The sequence below is a fragment of the Lagopus muta genome, chromosome 4 (assembly GCF_023343835.1).
Source record: "Lagopus muta isolate bLagMut1 chromosome 4, bLagMut1 primary, whole genome shotgun sequence".
In the NCBI taxonomy this organism is placed as follows: domain Eukaryota; kingdom Metazoa; phylum Chordata; class Aves; order Galliformes; family Phasianidae; genus Lagopus; species Lagopus muta.
In genome coordinates, this window is record NC_064436.1 from 29,717,239 (window position 1) to 29,733,745 (window position 16,507).

The 16,507-nt window shown below is 45.3% G+C and overlaps 1 protein-coding gene across 1 annotated transcript; it reads left to right on the forward strand.

Moving 5' to 3' along the window:
* The first annotated feature begins 816 nt into the window (after positions 1-816).
* SRP72 (signal recognition particle 72) lies at positions 817-15,324 on the forward strand. The gene is made up of 19 exons (XM_048943228.1): positions 817-986; positions 1,873-1,993; positions 4,291-4,414; positions 4,811-4,954; positions 5,192-5,303; positions 6,921-6,952; positions 7,569-7,693; positions 7,786-7,843; positions 8,023-8,154; positions 8,562-8,690; positions 9,193-9,265; positions 10,513-10,577; positions 11,015-11,114; positions 11,804-11,903; positions 12,499-12,576; positions 13,250-13,387; positions 13,623-13,660; positions 13,960-14,119; positions 14,908-15,324. The coding sequence occupies exons 1-19, from the start codon at positions 878-880 to the stop codon at positions 15,080-15,082; spliced, it is 2,013 nt and encodes a 670-aa protein (XP_048799185.1). The 5' UTR covers positions 817-877; the 3' UTR covers positions 15,083-15,324.
* Positions 15,325-16,507: the final 1,183 nt, after the last annotated feature.

Genomic DNA, 16,507 nt, shown 5'->3' on the forward strand with positions numbered 1-16,507 from the left:
CTTCCAAAGGAGGAATGCTTCAGATTGGCACAAATCTGAGTTTACTGTCTCCTGGTCTGTGGTTAGTAGGATTGGTGGGATCAATCACAGTTCCTGTGCTGCTAGCCTGCTTCTCAAAGGTAATGCTACTCAGAATTTCCAGGCTGTAGAACCATCCATGTCCTTGTTGGACTTTTTTTTTTTTTAAATGTTGCAGCATGACATTCTTTCACTTGCACACCAACTTCACTCAGCCCAGCTCTGCTTTATGAGCCAACAGTTGAGAGGTGTGATCTTCCCTCATAGCAGGCACTGAGACAGCATTGCCACCCTATACAGCTTTGAACAACAGTTTTAAATGGCAGTCCAAGTTCTATACATTTAATCCAGAAATACTCTCACAATAAAGAGTGTTTTGTTTCAAGTACTAATGGTGCACTTTCTTTCTTTAACACGGTTGTCAGTCCCGCTGAAGAAACAGCAGCAGGTGCCTCAGTCCTCAAGCGAGTTTGTTTCATTTGCCCTCAGGTACCGGTGCTGCCTTTCCTTGAAGAGATAAGGCCACTTTACACAGTGCAGACTATCAAACCCCTGTTCATGAGCTCCCCCTGAAGAGCTGGAAGGCCGCAATGAGGTCTTCTCGAGCCCAGCTCCCTCAGCCCGTCTTCACAGGAGAGGTGCTCCAGCCCTGAGCATCTTCGTAGCCCTCTGCTGTGACCCATTGATTCATTTGCTAACGTGCACCCTGCTCCTGCCGGCTGACAGCCGCCGCCAGGGGAAGGGAAACGCTGTGAGAAAGGAGGGAGGAGCGCGGGCAGCCCTTGCCCACGCTCGGGACGTGGCGGTGCGGCCTTTCCGCTTCCGGGGCTCTTTCCGCAGCTCTCCTCCCGGCTCCGAGATGGCGGCGGCAGCGGGCGGCCCCGGGGCGGCAGCGGCGCTGTGGAGCGAGGTGAACCGCTGCGGCCAGAACGGTGACTTCGCCCGCGCGCTCAAGTCCGTCAACAAGAGTGAGTGAGCGAGAGAGCCCGGCCCGCCGCCGTGTCGTGTGCTCGTGCTGCGTTAGGAAGGGGGACTCGGGGAGCGGGGCTGCCCTGGGGAGCCTGGAGGGAACCGAGCCGCCCTCCTCTGCCTGGAGCGGCGTGTCGAATCGGCCTTGCTGGGTTTTGATCGTGCTCACCCTCCCCACCTCCCCCCGGAATTGAAGCGCCCTGCATGGACGTGGAAAAGGTTTCTAATGTCATCACCCAGCACTGCCGAGCCCACCGCTGCACCACGTCTACACATACCTCCACCTGAGACAACACATCACACCCTTTTGGTGAAGATGCGTGTCCTAATAGCAGCATGTCTCAATAGCCAACCTGAACCTCCATTTCCACAACTTGAGGCCATTCGCTCTCATCCTTTCGCTCTTACCTGGGGGCAGAGGCCAACCCACACCTCACCACAGCCTCCTATCAGACAATTGCAGAGAGCCATGAGGTCTCCCCTGAGCCTCCTCTTCTCCAGGCTGAACAACCCCAGCGCCTTCAGTTGCTCCCCGTAAGACTTGTGGCCCAGACCCTTTCTTCCTGACTGTGCCTTACGTGGCACTGAGACAGATCTTGGCACTGTTCTCTGTCTGGAAGTGAAATGCCAATGAAAGGTTTGCTCAGGTGTGTACAGCTCCTTCAGTGCAGCTCTGTTCCAGGCAGGTTACCATAGCAGTCAGTTCTGTTCAGTGCTTGTATTGAGCTCTTTCACACTGGCAGGGTTTTCTCATGAGCAAGCCATGCCAGAACCCTTTTAAAATGATGTAACTGTTAGATGTTTTTCTCCAGCTTAAACAGTGTATGGCACTTTATAGTCTGTCTGCTAGTTAGATCCTTCTGTTAAAACTGTTTTCCCCTCCAGTTCTGCAGATCAGCAAAGATGATGTGACTGCACTTCAGTGTAAAGTGGTATGTCTTATCCAGAATGGGAGCTTCAAGGAAGCCCTCAGTGTAATCAACACCCACACTAAAGTGCTGTCCAGGTGAGTTGTGTCTTAACATCTACAAAATATTAAATTGTGAGTCCCTGATAAGTCCTGCAGCTTCAGGTGGAGGGAACTAATCAGTAACAATGAGGAAAAAAAAAAAACAACAAAACAACCCAAGAGCAGGAGATGCTCAGAGCCATTGCAGTTGAGGTTCTCAATAAAATGCTGATTTATTCTGAGCATGAGAGATGCCTGCATTAATCTGAGGTGGTCTACCAGCTTGTTTTTTATCTAGTAACAGAGATTGTCCTCTATCTGGTTCTAGGTAGTATCTACCTCCATTAGTTGATTTTCCTTGTTGAGGTGGGTGAGCACCATAGTTAATGGAGGGAAGGAGATGGTTTTTGTGGGAACAAAGAGAACAGGGAGAAGCCCTTACTAGTAGCAGCAAGCTGTTAGCTTTGCACAGCCTTCTCATCTGTAATGATGTAATGGAACGTACCACAATAATCAAGGTGGCAAAGCCTTTAGCTACAGCAAATGAGAACAAGCCCAAACACAGCAACTACAGACATAGAAATAGAAGAAAAGAACCACATACCTTTGGAAGACCTCAGATAGGTAGGGACCCCCAGAGAGAGATACCCTTGCCTCCACTGCCAGCCCTTAAATGAAATCTGGGAAGGGGTGGATCCTGGATCTACCTCTTCCAGTCACTCAGGTGGATTGCACGCACCTGAGCTCCCCTTGGTTGGCCCTGCCTTCTCACCAGGTGCTGAATCACTTGTTCAGGCCGTGACTTAGCATTTCTGCTACATCATCATACTGCTCTTTGGGGTCATTTTCTTTGCCATACTGATGGTATTTCTTTAACTATCAGGACAGTGTAAGCCCTTTGTATGTGTTCTCCAAATCAAGACCTTGAAGACAACTTGTGTTTTAGTACAAATCAAGTTTCTGTATCCCCTTTTATGTCATTAAGCAGATTTAATTCTCTTCCTAATAAAGATACTCATTGTGCAATGACTGAGATAAGAATTGCTACCCAGGAACTGTGTGGCAGCAGCAGTTTTCTGTTTCAGATACTGTTTTTGTTAAGGAGCTTCCCAGAAAAATGCATTGTAGTATTGAAGTAGTGAAGTGCTTCCATATTTATATTCACATCTGAATAAATATTGTCATCTTATTCACAAATAGCTTCTTTCCTGGGATGAAAGGAATCTAAGTTTGTAGCTTGTTTTTTGATATATGATGGAGAGGAGAAGTAATTTCCCTAAATTTAACAGGCTTCAAGTTCTCCGTCTTATAATCACAGAATCACAGAATGGCCAGGGTTGGAAGGGACCGTAAGGATTATGAAGGATTATGGCATTCCTTCCTTCCACCATATCAACTGCACCACTCAGCTTGGTGTCGTCAGCAAACTTGCTTAGGGTGCACTCAATTCTGGCATCGATGTCATTGATAAAGATGTTAAAGAGCACTGCTCCAAGACAGATCACTGGGGCACACCACTCATTACCAGCCACCACCTGGACACAGAACCATTGATCACTACCCTCTGTCTGCAGCCTTTCAACCAATTCCTAATCCGCTGAGTTGTCCATCCTTCAAATCTACATCTCTCCAATTTGGAGATAAGGATGCGGGGCAGGCCCAAATTAAAGGCCTTGTGCACATGTCCAGCTAAATGACATCGGCCGCCTTCCTTTTGTCCACCAATGCTGTCACCCCATTATAGAAGGCCACCAGATTGGTCAAGCATGACCTTCCCCTGGTGAAGCCATGCTGGCTGTCTTGGATCACACACTCATTCCTCATGTGATCTAGCATGTCATTCAGGAGGATCTGTTCCATGATCTTCCCAGGCACAGAGGTGACACTCACTGGCCTGTAGTTCCCCAGGTCCTCCTTGCTCCCTTTCTTAAAAATGGGAGTGATGTGACCCTTTTTTCAGTCACTGGGGACCTCACCTGACAGCCATGACTACTCAAATGTGATGGACAGTGGCTCAGCAACTACATCAGCCAGCTCCTTCAGAACCCTGGGATGCATGTCATCTGGCCCCACAGACTTGTATACAAGTTTCTTGCTTGCCAGTACCACCTGTCTCTGTGTCCTAGGGAAGGTGGTAGTTCTTTTGCTGTTTTGAGGTTGTTTAAGATTTTTACAGTACTCAACAGATAAATAATTCAGTAACCTGTGATCATGTGCTTACCTCTGGTGTTTGGCTTTTTGGGAATCTAGTAGTCTGTGATTGATAAGGGCTGCTTAAACAAGTGTGTTCAGGTGGGCAAAAGCTATTGCATGAATACTGCAGCCTGCTATTAACCTTTGTCTTGTCTTTGCAGTGATGTTATTGCCTTTGAGAAAGCCTACTGTGAATACAGGTTGAATCGCATTGAAAATGCTCTCAAGACCATTCAGAGTGCCAGTCAACAAACAGACAAACTGAAGGAGCTTTATGGACAAGTGGTAATAACAAACTTTTCTTCCTGGTGGCAGTTTTGTATGCTGGATGGCTTGTCCTCCTGCACTCATTTGGGACAAATCTTCTCTTGGTTGCCTGAGAGACTATTAATTTAACTTTTCTCATTAATCTGGAAGAAAGCTGTCTGAGAATAAAACCATTTAAATTTCTGCTTCTAAAGAAGCTATTTTAGGAGTAAAAATTCTGGAGTCTCTGTATAGGTATCTGTTCTCATTGCTTGAGTCCTAGCAAATCTCACGTATAGAAATTTGCTCTTAGAGGTAGATGCAAACATAATGTTCAACCTGAAACATATGATGCTCTGCTGCAGCCAGCCTGTGAGGAGGGAGAAAGAAGGCAAGGAAATGCTGTTCTGATGGCTAATCCCTTGCTGTTGTCAGTTGTACAGGTTGGAGCGTTATGATGATTGTCTGGCTGCATACCGGGATCTCATCCGCAATTCCCAGGATGAATATGAGGAAGAACGAAAAACCAACCTCTCTGCTGTTGTGGCAGCACAGAGCACATGGGAGAGAGTAATGCCAGTAAGTGACTTGCTCACTTGTTGATTGCCTCTTACTTTGTTGTGCAGCGGAAAGGAAAATACTTTGCACCGTGGCTTAAAATTTGCCAGTTGCATGCCCTTGTAAAATTGCCTCTAAAACATAGTTTTCTGTAGCATACTTATTTTGCAAGGAATAGTTTGAATGTATCTGAAAGCTATAGGTTGTGTCTGTAGCCAGTATAGATCAGTTGGTGTTTATGTTTGTTTTTCATGCTAGGAAAACTTGGGCCTTCGAGAAGCTACCTATGAGTTGTGTTATAACAATGCGTGTGCATTGATTGGACAAGGAAAGCTGAATGAAGCAATGAAGAAATTACAGAAAGCAGAAGGTAAAATCATAATGGGATGTTAAAAGCTTTGTGGTCTTCCTAGGCATACTTAAAAACAGAGAGAAGGAAGTTTTAACTCTTGATTAACGTCAGAATTTTTTATAGGTGTCCAGATGGTTCTTGGCAGATCTGGTGTTTATGTAGAAGCATTCCTCTGCTGCTTTTTTCCAGAGCCACATTACATGTGGCAACATCTGGCTTTCTTTCAGACCCCTGATGGAGGTTGAATTCTTTTAAGCAGTTTTTCTGAAGTGGGCAGTAGATTTAAGTGTCATCTCTTCTCATAGATAAAACACCTCATTCTTAACTTTTCGTTTTGTGAGTGCATATATACATATTTATGTGTATATTTTATGTGACATTACAGAATCACAGAATGGCCAGGATTGGAAGGGACCTCAAGGATCATGAATCTCCAACCCTCCTGCCACATGCAGGGCCACCAACCTCCCCATTTAATACCAGACCAGGCTGCCCAGGGCCCCATCTAATCAGGCCTTGAACACCTCCAGGGATGGGGCATCCACAACCTCTCTGGGCAGCTGTTCCAGCACCTCACCACTCTCTCTGTAAAGAATTTCCCCTGACATCCAACCTAAATCTCCCCTCAACCTCCATTTCCCCTTGTCTTGGTATTATCTACTCTTGTCAAGAGTTGACTCCCCTCCTGTTTGTAGGCTCCCTTTAGGTACTGAAATGCTGCAATAGGTCACCCCACAGCCTTCTCTTCTCCAGGCTGAACAAGCCCAGCTCTCTCAGCTCTGTCTTCACAGGGGAGGTGCTTCAGTCCCCTGATCATCTTCGTGGCCCTCCTGTGGACCCAAACATGCATGGTCTGAATTAGCCATGATACCAGTAATAGAAATGAGGTTTCCTTTTTCTGTGAAGAGCGTTTTTTTTTTCAGTAGGGTGAAAGGGAGATTATGGGGTGTGGGATTTTTTTGTTGTTTATTTTCCTTTTTTAAAAAGGAAAGCTATGACAGAAAATGAGTTTTTCTGATCTATTTGCTCTTACAGATAAATAGGTCAGTTCTGCCCTGATTTTGCTGATAGAATAGCAACTCTCCCATACAACTATTGTATTGCGCAGGTGCAATTCTTGGCATTAGTGAATCTATATGCATGCTTTTATAATATTCCTTTGGAGAGCAAAACAAGTAACGTTCTGATGAAGTACTTGAGAAAATTAAGTGAAAGTTAAGCAGTCTGTACTGAAAACTGGTAGAATTGCTTCCCTGTAAAGGGTGGGCTTCAAGCACCTTAACTGACTTTGGTAGTAGTTAATACTAAGATCTATTCCTGATGGAATAGATCAGTGGCTAGGTTCAAAGAAATTTGTTCAGAAAAGAGAATGAGTGTGTGACTCTGCTCTCAGTAGGCAGTTTTGGGAGAGATGGTACCTCCTCTGTTTTTGACGTTTCTTCAGAATAATCTTGTCTTCTCCTTCATGGTCACTGTCATCATCACCAAACCTGTAGACTCAATTGCCTTTCATAATGCTACAGAAGGTTTGGATTCAGCATCTGCAAGGGATACATGGAAACAGTTTATGCTTCTAGGCCTTTTTTTTTCCCTTAAGTTTTCTAAATTTCATTCTTCCCTTTGTTTTTCTTCTAGAGCTGTGTCGCCAGTCACTCTCAGAAGACTCTGTAAGTTATTGATGTTGTTATGGAAAGTTTGCTTTGCACCAACACAAATGAGGCTGAGGTCATGCTGTAAACAACCACATTGGCCAAAGCCAATGTACAGTGTTAACTCAGCAAGACTTGCCACTGCTGCTGGTACCAACTTGTGAGGCTGGGGCAGCAATTGTAGCTGTTGCAGAAGTGCAACACAGCAAGCTGTTTGCTGCTGTGTTCCTTGTGTTGTTGCCTGTACTGGTGCAGGCAGTATGGATACAGTTTGAAATCTCCCTGTGTCCCATTTATGCTGTGTATGAACATGCTGAGTAGGTGATGGGAAACTTAGGTGACTTGTACTCACTGCTGTTGCTTCAAGCGGAGGGGCAGGTTCAGCACACAAACTAAAAGCACCTTCAAACTCTTACAATAGCAGGTGAAGCTTTCTTTTTTTCTAGTTTAACCCAGATACACTTGCATTTGTACTGTGGCTTTACCTGTAGTGGCTGGGGTTCTTTGCTGCTTACATGGCTCAAGGAAGCTCATAAACATTTGCCTTCAGAATGCTGAAACCATGGAAGAAGTGCTGAGATTGCAGGTTGTTGTGGTTTTTTTAAATTTTACTTTTGCTTTGATTTTCTCTCAGGATGTGACTGAAGAAGACATTGAGGCTGAACTGGCCATTATTCATGGTCAGATGGCATATATCATGCAACTGCAGGGTCGTACAGAGGATGCTCTACAACTCTACAATCAAATAATCAAGTTGAAGTAGGAGCTTTTCTAAAATAAGTGCTTGTTCTTCCACCTGTAGAGAGACCACTGCTCGATAATAATGTGCTTTCTCCTATTCTTATTTGCAGGCCAACAGATGTAGGACTGCTTGCCGTCATCGCAAACAACATCATCACAATTAACAAGGTATAGAATGTCCTTGCTGCTTTCAGTGTGGCCCTTTCTTGTGGCTGCTCAGCCTGTTTGTCTGCTTCATAAACAGGAATGACTTTTCTTCTAAACAGTAGTTAAATCACAGATTCAAAGCCTTTTTCTTGTTCAAGGAATGTAGTGAAATCATCTAATCGTGTGTGATTTTTCCCCAGGACCAAAATGTTTTTGACTCAAAGAAAAAGGTGAAACTGACCAATGCAGAAGGTGTTGAGCATAAACTCTCTAAGAAACAGCTTCAGGCAATTGAATTCAACAAAGCTTTGCTGGCAATGTATACTAACCAGGTAGGAGAAACTGATCTGCAATAGTTGGTTACAGGCTTAGCACCCTCCATGGTAATTTGACTAGATAAAAATGGGTATGCAGCCTATCTGGCAGAAGGTATGACTACTTGGCTTAGGCACATAAGTGGGGAAAAAAATATCCCTTAAAGAACAGAGCAGCTTGTTGAGTAGTGACTTGAGTGTTGCTGCAGCAAAGGCAATGCAGAGATGACTAGAAGGAGAGAGATTGAATGTGTCGGGTTCTTAAATCCATCTGAATGCTACTAGGAGGTTTTGTTCTTGGTTCTTTATATCCATTTCAGGGAATTCATTGCTAGCATTTCATCTTGTTAGGTATAACTGGAGGTCAGGCCAGCATTAGGTGCTAATAAATTGAACAAAATGTATTTTCTACTCCCACCCCACAGGCAGAGCAGTGCCGCAAACTGTCAGCAAGCCTGCAGTCACAGAGCCCTGAGCATCTGCTTCCTGTGCTAATCCAGGCAGCCCAGCTGTGTCGTGAAAAGCAGCATACAAAGGCCATAGGGCTTCTGCAGGTAGGTTAAGACAAAGTACTCCTTTTGTCTTGCTCCCCCCAAACTTAGCTCTATGTGTTTTCTTCTGTGCTACTTCCCTTTGTTTTGTCTTGTTTAAATTTCCAGGAATATCTGACTGTGCTTATAATAGTTTAGTTTAATGCTGCTGGAAAGCATTTACACCTAAATAAACCATGCTTCTTTAAAAAGGAAAGTATTCCCTTGCACCTCTGGTATTTGTAGATTTCTTTAAGGGTAAGCAGTGGGTTCTGTGGCTCTGCTTGCAAGCAGTCTACAACAGCCCTTTTGGGGAAGTAATGAGTGGTCTGGGATTGTAATCAAAGAGGACAATGGGACACTGGCAGTTTGAGGCTCTCTTCTGCTGCATGCTGAAGTTTGCCTATGCTGGAAATACTCCCTTGGTTCTTGCCAGCTTTCTGTGACTGAGCATAGGATCTGGTTGACCAGAAAAGCATCTTGATGCCCTAGCACATGTTGAGTTGTTCTATCCTTTGATCCTCAGGACTTTGCAGAGCAGCACCCTGCCAATGCAGCTGAGATCAAGCTGACGATGGCCCAGCTAAAAATTGCTCAAGGTATTCAGTCTCCTCCTTTGGGAAAGTGTCAGCTCACTATAATGATGTGAGAGTTGGGGGAAAACAGTCTTTAGGGCAATCTCTGCTACAGTCACTGTTGTGATAGAGTGCAGAACAGAGATGCATTCAGTCAGGTATTCTAAATATGGCTCTATGGGGGGATAGAGCTTATAGCTTAGTGCCTGAGTGTTGAGGTTACATAGATCCCTGGCAGAGCTGCCCACAGTTTTTGTGAATCATAGAATGGCTTGGTTTGGAAGGGACCTTTAAGATCATCTACTTAAAACCCCCTGCCATGTGTAGCGTTGCCATCCACTAATCAGGCTGCCCAGGGCCCCTTCCAACCTAACATGGCCAGGGATGGAGCATCTACAACTTCTCTAGACTACCTGTTTCAGCCCCTCACCACTCTGAGTGAAAAATTTCTAGTCTAGATCTACTCTCTTTTTAGTTTAAAGCCTTTCCTCTTTCCTGTCACTAGGACTATCACCGACCATGTAACAAGTCAGTCTCTCCTATTAGAAGTTCCCTTTAAGTACTGGAAAGCTGGATCCAGTGGAGATCTCACTGGAAAGTGAGATCTCTCCTGAGCCTTCTCCAGGCTGAACAAGCCCAGCTTCCTCAGCCTTTCTCAGAAGAGGTGTTCCAGCCGTCTGATCATCTGTGTGGTGCTCCTCTGAATCCCCACCAACAGCTCCACGTCTTTCTTGTGCTGGGGGCCCCAGGCCTGAATGCAGCACTGCAAGTGGGGCAGCGCGAGGGCAAAATAGAGGGGCATGATCCCTCCTTCGCTCTGCTGGCAACTCCTCATTCTATGCAGCCCAGGATACTGTTGGCCTTCTGGGCTGCAAGCACACATTGCTGGCTCATGTCAAGCCAGGACTGACAGGATTTAATGTATCAGGTCAGGAGGCATCCTGCAAGCAGTGTGGGACTTCCTGGTGTTATCATTCCTGTACACAGTCAGACAGCACATAGTTGCTTCTGGATGAAAAGAACCTGCCTGCAAAATGCTGCTCCTGAACCCTTTCAGACTGTGCCAAGAGCAAGAATGGGATCTCTTATGTGGAGGCTTTTGTCCTTCATTTCTGGAAATGAGGGAAATGTTTTTGAGAAGGGGATTGTTATGTCCCTGTTGTTTACCTTTGGAAGTAGTGGAAGCTCACAGACTAGTCCCTTGCCCTGTCCAGCAGGCAGGGTGAACTGTGACCATGGCACTAAGAGCATGTTCTTTTCTTTCTAAAAAGGCAGCGTTACCAAGGCCTGTATGATTCTGAGGAGCATAGAAGAACTGCAGCACAAGCCTGGTATGGTAAGCAAAACTCCTTGCCCTGAGTAACTCTAGTTGTGTTTAGGGTATAGAAAATTAGGTGGATCTGTACCTCATCACCTTGGTGCTAATTTCTTTTTTCATGGCTCTTTGGGTAGAGATGGGGACAAGAAAAAGGGTTTCTAGTGAAACTGTGGCTGATGGCAAGCAAAGAAGGTGCTAAGACAAGGAGGTTCTCTGTGTGAATGCACTCCTAAAGTTGTACTGCAGGGGAAAGATTGGTGGGGATGTTTCTTTGGAAGAACCCGGGTAGCAAAATCATGCCTTGGTATCCTGCCTATGACAGTAACTCCTTTCTAGGAATAGAGCAGAAAGCTCACATTGACCATTTTAGGAAATTTCGTAAATTAACTGCTGGCTCTCTGGTTACAGACCATTTCTGTGGGGATCTGCTTTAAGCTGCTCTTGAACATTTGCAGGTGTCTGCATTGGTGACGATGTACAGTCATGAAGAAGACATTGACAGTGCAATTGAGGTCTTCACACAGGCTATCCAGTGGTATCAGCAATTCCAGGCAAGTCAATACAGAGGAGGTAATGCAGTCATTTCTAGCTAGCATTGTATCCGGCTCCAGCCAGTTTTAGGGTTCCACACAGCACCATATGGTATGGAATGTCCCTTAGGCCAGTTTAGGTCAGCTGTCCTGGTTCTGTCCCCTTCAAGCTCCATATACCCCCCAGTTCCTCTCTGGCAGGACAGTGTGAGAAGCTGAATAGTCGTGGACTTTTTGCTCAGCAACAACTAAAGCATCAGTGTGTTATCAAGAATATTCTCATCCTATACATAGCACTATACCAGCTACTTAAAAGAAAATAAACTCTCCCAGCCAAAACCAGGACAGCTAGTCCAAGTTCAACTTTTCCTGTGGTTGCCCAACCCCAGCAGTTCACCCAGTTGGGATTTTGGAGACCTATGAGTATTTTGTGAGTATTTGTTTTATCACTGTTTTATTATTCTAAGTGCATTGCAAAGAGGGAGAGTGAGAGCTGTGAGTGTCCAAACAGAGCAGTCAGGCTTTATCCCCTATTAGAAATCACTGTGGAGTGAGCAGTCCTGCCTCACTAATGCAAAGTTGGTCTACTGCTGTATGACAGGGTGCTAATTCTGTCCTCTTTAGCCAGGTGTCTGTGGTATTAAAGGCAATTAGAGCTGGGCTATATGCTGTGAAAGCAAAGAACTAATTACAGCTGCTCTACCTTTCAGCCAGAGTCTCCTGTCCATTTGTCACTGATAAGGGAAGCTGCCAACTTCAAATTAAAGCATGGCAGGAAGAAAGAAGCAATCAGCGACTTGGAGGAGCTCTGGAAGTGAGTTGGGTGGTTGCTGAAAAGGGATTCTTTGCCTGTAGACCTCTGCAAGCTTTCTGGTATCAGGTGGCATCTGACAATGCTGGTTTGCCATCAGCCCTTCTTTAGAGTTCTTTTATACACGGGCTGCCATTCAAAGCCATATTTTTGAAGGGGATAAGTCATTTGATCCATAGGTGACATTCACTTGAAAACCTGATTGATTTATCCTGGAGGCCTGTTGCGTGTAGTGAGGGTTACTTTAATGACTGGGACATGTTGTTTTCTAGTCTGCGTAAGCCATGGATATCTAAGTTTCATTTTTATTATTTACCTGGTGGGATTTGAGGAGAGTGGGGTGTCTATTAAACAGCCTTAGCATCTGTAACTTGCAAGAATTTTGTTCTTCATTGCTTGCTTAATGATACTGTGATGATATCTGCATGTCTCCCTGTCTGCATAAGTGATGTGTGGAGATGTGCTCTGGCAGAGACCACAGACTGACATGCCTGTCCCCACAGACAGCAGATGTGGTACAGTAACATGCAGTGTATGGTGATTCCAAGCTCTGGAATGAGTGAGTGTGTGACTTGGTTTTTCTTTTTGTTCTCCAAAGGCAAAACCCAAAGGATGTGCACACTTTGGCACAACTCATCTCTGCCTACTCCCTTGTGGACCCTGAAAAAGCGAAAGTGTATCCTTTTGACAGTGGTACTTGTGGCATTTGGGCATTGTTTCCTTGTGTGGGAAATTTTACTTGTGTGGGAAATTCAGACTCACTCTCTCGTGAAGAAAGACAAGGAACATTTCCAGTTGCACATCCAGGTCACATTTTCTGGAGCTGCTTTATTTCCTAGATGGTTTGATTACTATGAAATTGTAGGACACTTTTATCTTTGGCCTCTTCCTCTCTGAGATTTGGTAATTTAACACTAAGGGAAACCAAGAACAGGAGTTTCTCCATTTTTCCTGTTGCTGTTTTAGACATGTGGTAGTAATGCAGGGCTGTGTCCAACAAAATATGGCTAAATTCTCACTGATCCAAAGTATCAGGCTTCCTGTACATCTTTTGTCACCTGGAACAAACAGTTGCTAGTTTTGTCCACCACCTCAAAAAATGGAGAAAAAAAAAAAGTCAAAGGGCAGTGAATCAGCAGCTCATCCCAATTTGTGCAGGAAGTTGTTGAGGGAGCTGGGACTAGCTCCTTAGGTCTGTCTGGTATCTATACTACCACCAGGCTGAATTCATTCAAGCTGAAGTTGCCAGTTGCTATCTGAACAAAGCTGGGTGTTTATCTTACTTGGTTGCCTCTTGTCAGTTGCATGTTAGCCTTCCTGGTTTGCATTCCTGAACTCTTCCTTTGTAGTCTTAGCAAACATTTGCCTTCTTCGGACACCATGTCGCTGAAAGTAGATGTTGATGCACTAGAGAACTCCCATGGAGCAACCTATGTTCGGAAGAAAGCTGGGAAACTCACTGGAGACAATCAACAGAAAGAGCAAGGGTACAATGCTGCTTTGGCTCTGGCATAGTCATTTTTTGGAAAGGCAGAAGAACCATACCTGTTGTGATGAGAGTATTACTGTAGCCGACAGGCTGGTGTGTAACTGCAAGGAGCTTCAGGTAGCAGCAGACTAAGCTTTTAGAAAGATGGGGATGTTTGGCATCTTCTAGAGATAGCATTTGTTTGACTTTGTTTGTGCTATGTCACAGTGACTGTTTCCTGCCTTCCTTTTCAGACAAGGGGAGGTGAAGAAGAAGAAGAAAAAGAAGAAAGGTAAGTCGTGTTTCCCATCTTCTGGTAGATCCAGACAGCTGGCCAGATTGTTTCTTCTGATAGGCAGCCTTGAGCTCCCTAGCAACTGGAGCCCTTTGCTAAGTCTGGGTCTCACTTTACTCAGGTGTTCATGATTACACCTTTTGTAGGGGACATTTCTGCACAGAAGTGAGAAGAGCACCTTGATAGAAGACCCACAGTGAAATCTGTTATGTGTTTCTGGGCTCTGTGTGCTTTCTGTTGATGCTCGTCTAGTGAGCTGACTCCAATCTCATTGCCTGGCACTAACTGTTCTGTAGGAAAGCTGCCCAAGAACTATGACCCCAAGGTAACTCCTGATCCTGAGCGGTGGCTTCCAATGCGAGAACGTTCGTACTATCGTGGACGGAAGAAGGGCAAGAAGAAGGACCAGGTTGGCAAGGGAACTCAGGGTTCAACCACAGCTGGTTCCTCTGAACTGTAAGTACCCACTGCTGGGCCTGGTGTGGGAAATGACTCCTGGGTGGCTAGGAGGGGTGTTTTTTCCAGTCTCTGTCATCTCACCAGCTCTGGGTAACTGTACTTTGTAACTCAAACCTTCTACCAGCTGCTCCAGAAGATCTCTGTAGTTAACTGAAAACCAAAACGATTTAATAGGCATGCTTGAAGGTACTGAAGTGCAAATAAAATGGAGAAGGAAGTGCTTTTAAAATAATAGCAACACAGGGAACTGCAAGTTCTGTATGACAGTTCCTCATTTATACAGCTGTCTCTAAAAACTAAGGCATTAAATGCCTTTTGTGGTACTGTTGGTTTGAGTGGTGTTTGCCAGGAGAGCTGGCATAGAGATGCCTATATGCTCAATGGGGGAAAGAGGATTTTGGTCTTAAACCCCTGTAATGGAGGGGACTGAAAGGGTTCTCTTGTATTGCTTGAGCTGTTACCTGTCTATTCTAAAGCTGAAAGCCTTGCTTTCATTGTTATGGACTTCTAGCGTTGAATGAGCATCTGTTAGAAGTTGGTTGCTTGCCCTTGGAGGCAAGCTCCCGTCACACACTGCTCACCTACTATCTACACTGAAGTTCATCTGAGATGAGCAACGTCTCCTTGCGTGAATGCTCTCACATCCTTAGGCTTTCTGTTGCTACTTTATAGGGCAACTACTATTTTTTTGCTGTTAGCTTTCTTCTAAGCTGCTGCTTACAGTGCCACATCTTGCAGGTGGTTGTGAACTCATGTGGTGTCTTTTTTTCTTGTCTTCTCTGTAGGGATGCCAGTAGGACTGCCAGCAGCCCACCTACCTCCCCTCGGCCAGGCAGTGCTGCAGCTGTATCGGCTGCAAGTAATGTCATCCCTCCCAGGCACCAAAAACCTGCTGGTGCCCCAGCCACCAAGAAGAAACAACAACAGAAGAAGAAGAAAGGGGGGAAAGGAGGGTGGTAGAAAGCAGAATGTATAATGTGCACACATCAGTAGGTGATGTTGGTTGTATAATAAAGGTCAAAAGCAAGTGGTGGTTAAAGACTGCATCCAAATCTTTGTTGGTGCTCCAGGGGGAAGAAAGCTGGTATAGGGCACCACATTACTCACCAGGTTGTCTTCCTCACACTTGTACCTACTGTGGCTTGTCTTCCTCCTAAACTGTTAGCACGCAGTATAAACCAGACTAAGGAGCCTCAATGAGTGTGTCTGAGGGGCTTCTGCATCTCCTGCTCTCAAACAGGATGTTATGCAGGAGCAGCTGAGGTGCTGTTGCAAGGGAGCCAGGCTGGGTAAAAAGGACAACTGTGTTACTTGATTATCCCTTGTGCTTCTGTGGAACTGCATTCTTAACTGTAAATAAACACAAGAGCTTGTAGCTTGTTTCTGAAACGAGATCTGTTCCATATGTGCAGTGCCAGGAGGTGCCTGCTTCCTAGCTTCTGCTCCCAACTGCTGTTTTAGTTGCTTGCAGAAATGACTTGCTGGGCCAGCATAGTGGATTTGTGAAAGACTGTTTTTGAGAGCCGCAAGCTCCTTTGAAAGTTCTCCAGTGCTTTCACCCACCATAAGTTAGAAGATTGGCGGTTGGGTTTAATGTGTAGCCAGATCCCCCGTGAGGGACTGTGACAGCATTCTCTGTGGGTTGATTTTCATGTTTCTTTTAGGATTGCAACCTAAGGATTGCTTCCTCTGCTGAGTCCCACCTCTCCCCGGCAATCCTGCTGAATAGTGTTCTGCAGCTTGAGTGAGATGTTGCTCATGGCAGGGGACACAGCTTCAGACCATAGCAGAGAGTTCCATAGAGCTTTTAAGAAAAGAAAATAAATCTCACAATTCAGACTATGGAGGGAACTGGATGTTAGCAAATTCAAATGCAGCCTTTAAAAAATTCGCCTCTCAGAGGTATGGAATAACCAAAAACATCTTGAAACAGTTACACTGCTCCCCCATATGCTAGTCAAAGCTTCTAACAGAATTTTTCTGTTTCTGATGCAAGTATTGTCTTCAGTGCTGTATTCCAGCGAGTCACTGACCACCAAACAGCAGAGGTGCATAGGGTGCTGAAAAACAACACATGGTCTAGATAATGCGGGAGAGGATAACCTGAGGAGGACAGCAAGACTGTTACAATGAGTGAGACATTGGCACAGGCTGCCCAGGGACTTGGTAGAGTCACTGTCCTCAAAGGTGTTAAAGAACTGTAGAGATGTGGCATTGAGGGATGTGGTTAATGGGCACGGTGGGGGTGGGTTGGGATTGGACATGATGGTCTTGGAGGTCTTTTCCAGCCTTCATGATTCCAAAGTAAACTATCAAACTGTGTGGCAGCTGAGCTGACTCACTGTCCACTTTCCTGCAAGCCAGCTCTCTTAGTAGCCGGCTTGG

What these genes read in the sequence shown, in the direction of transcription:
- SRP72 (XM_048943228.1), top strand. Translation starts at nt 878, where the DNA reads ATGGCGGCGGCAGCGGGCGGCCCCGGGGCGGCAGCGGCGCTGTGGAGC. An exon ending in CATGGGAGAGAGTAATGCCA is followed by an intron (nt 4,955 to 5,191) that starts GTAAGTGACTTG and finishes TTTTCATGCTAG; the next exon opens with GAAAACTTGGGCCTTCGAGA. An exon ending in AATCAAATAATCAAGTTGAA is followed by an intron (nt 7,694 to 7,785) that starts GTAGGAGCTTTT and finishes TCTTATTTGCAG; the next exon opens with GCCAACAGATGTAGGACTGC.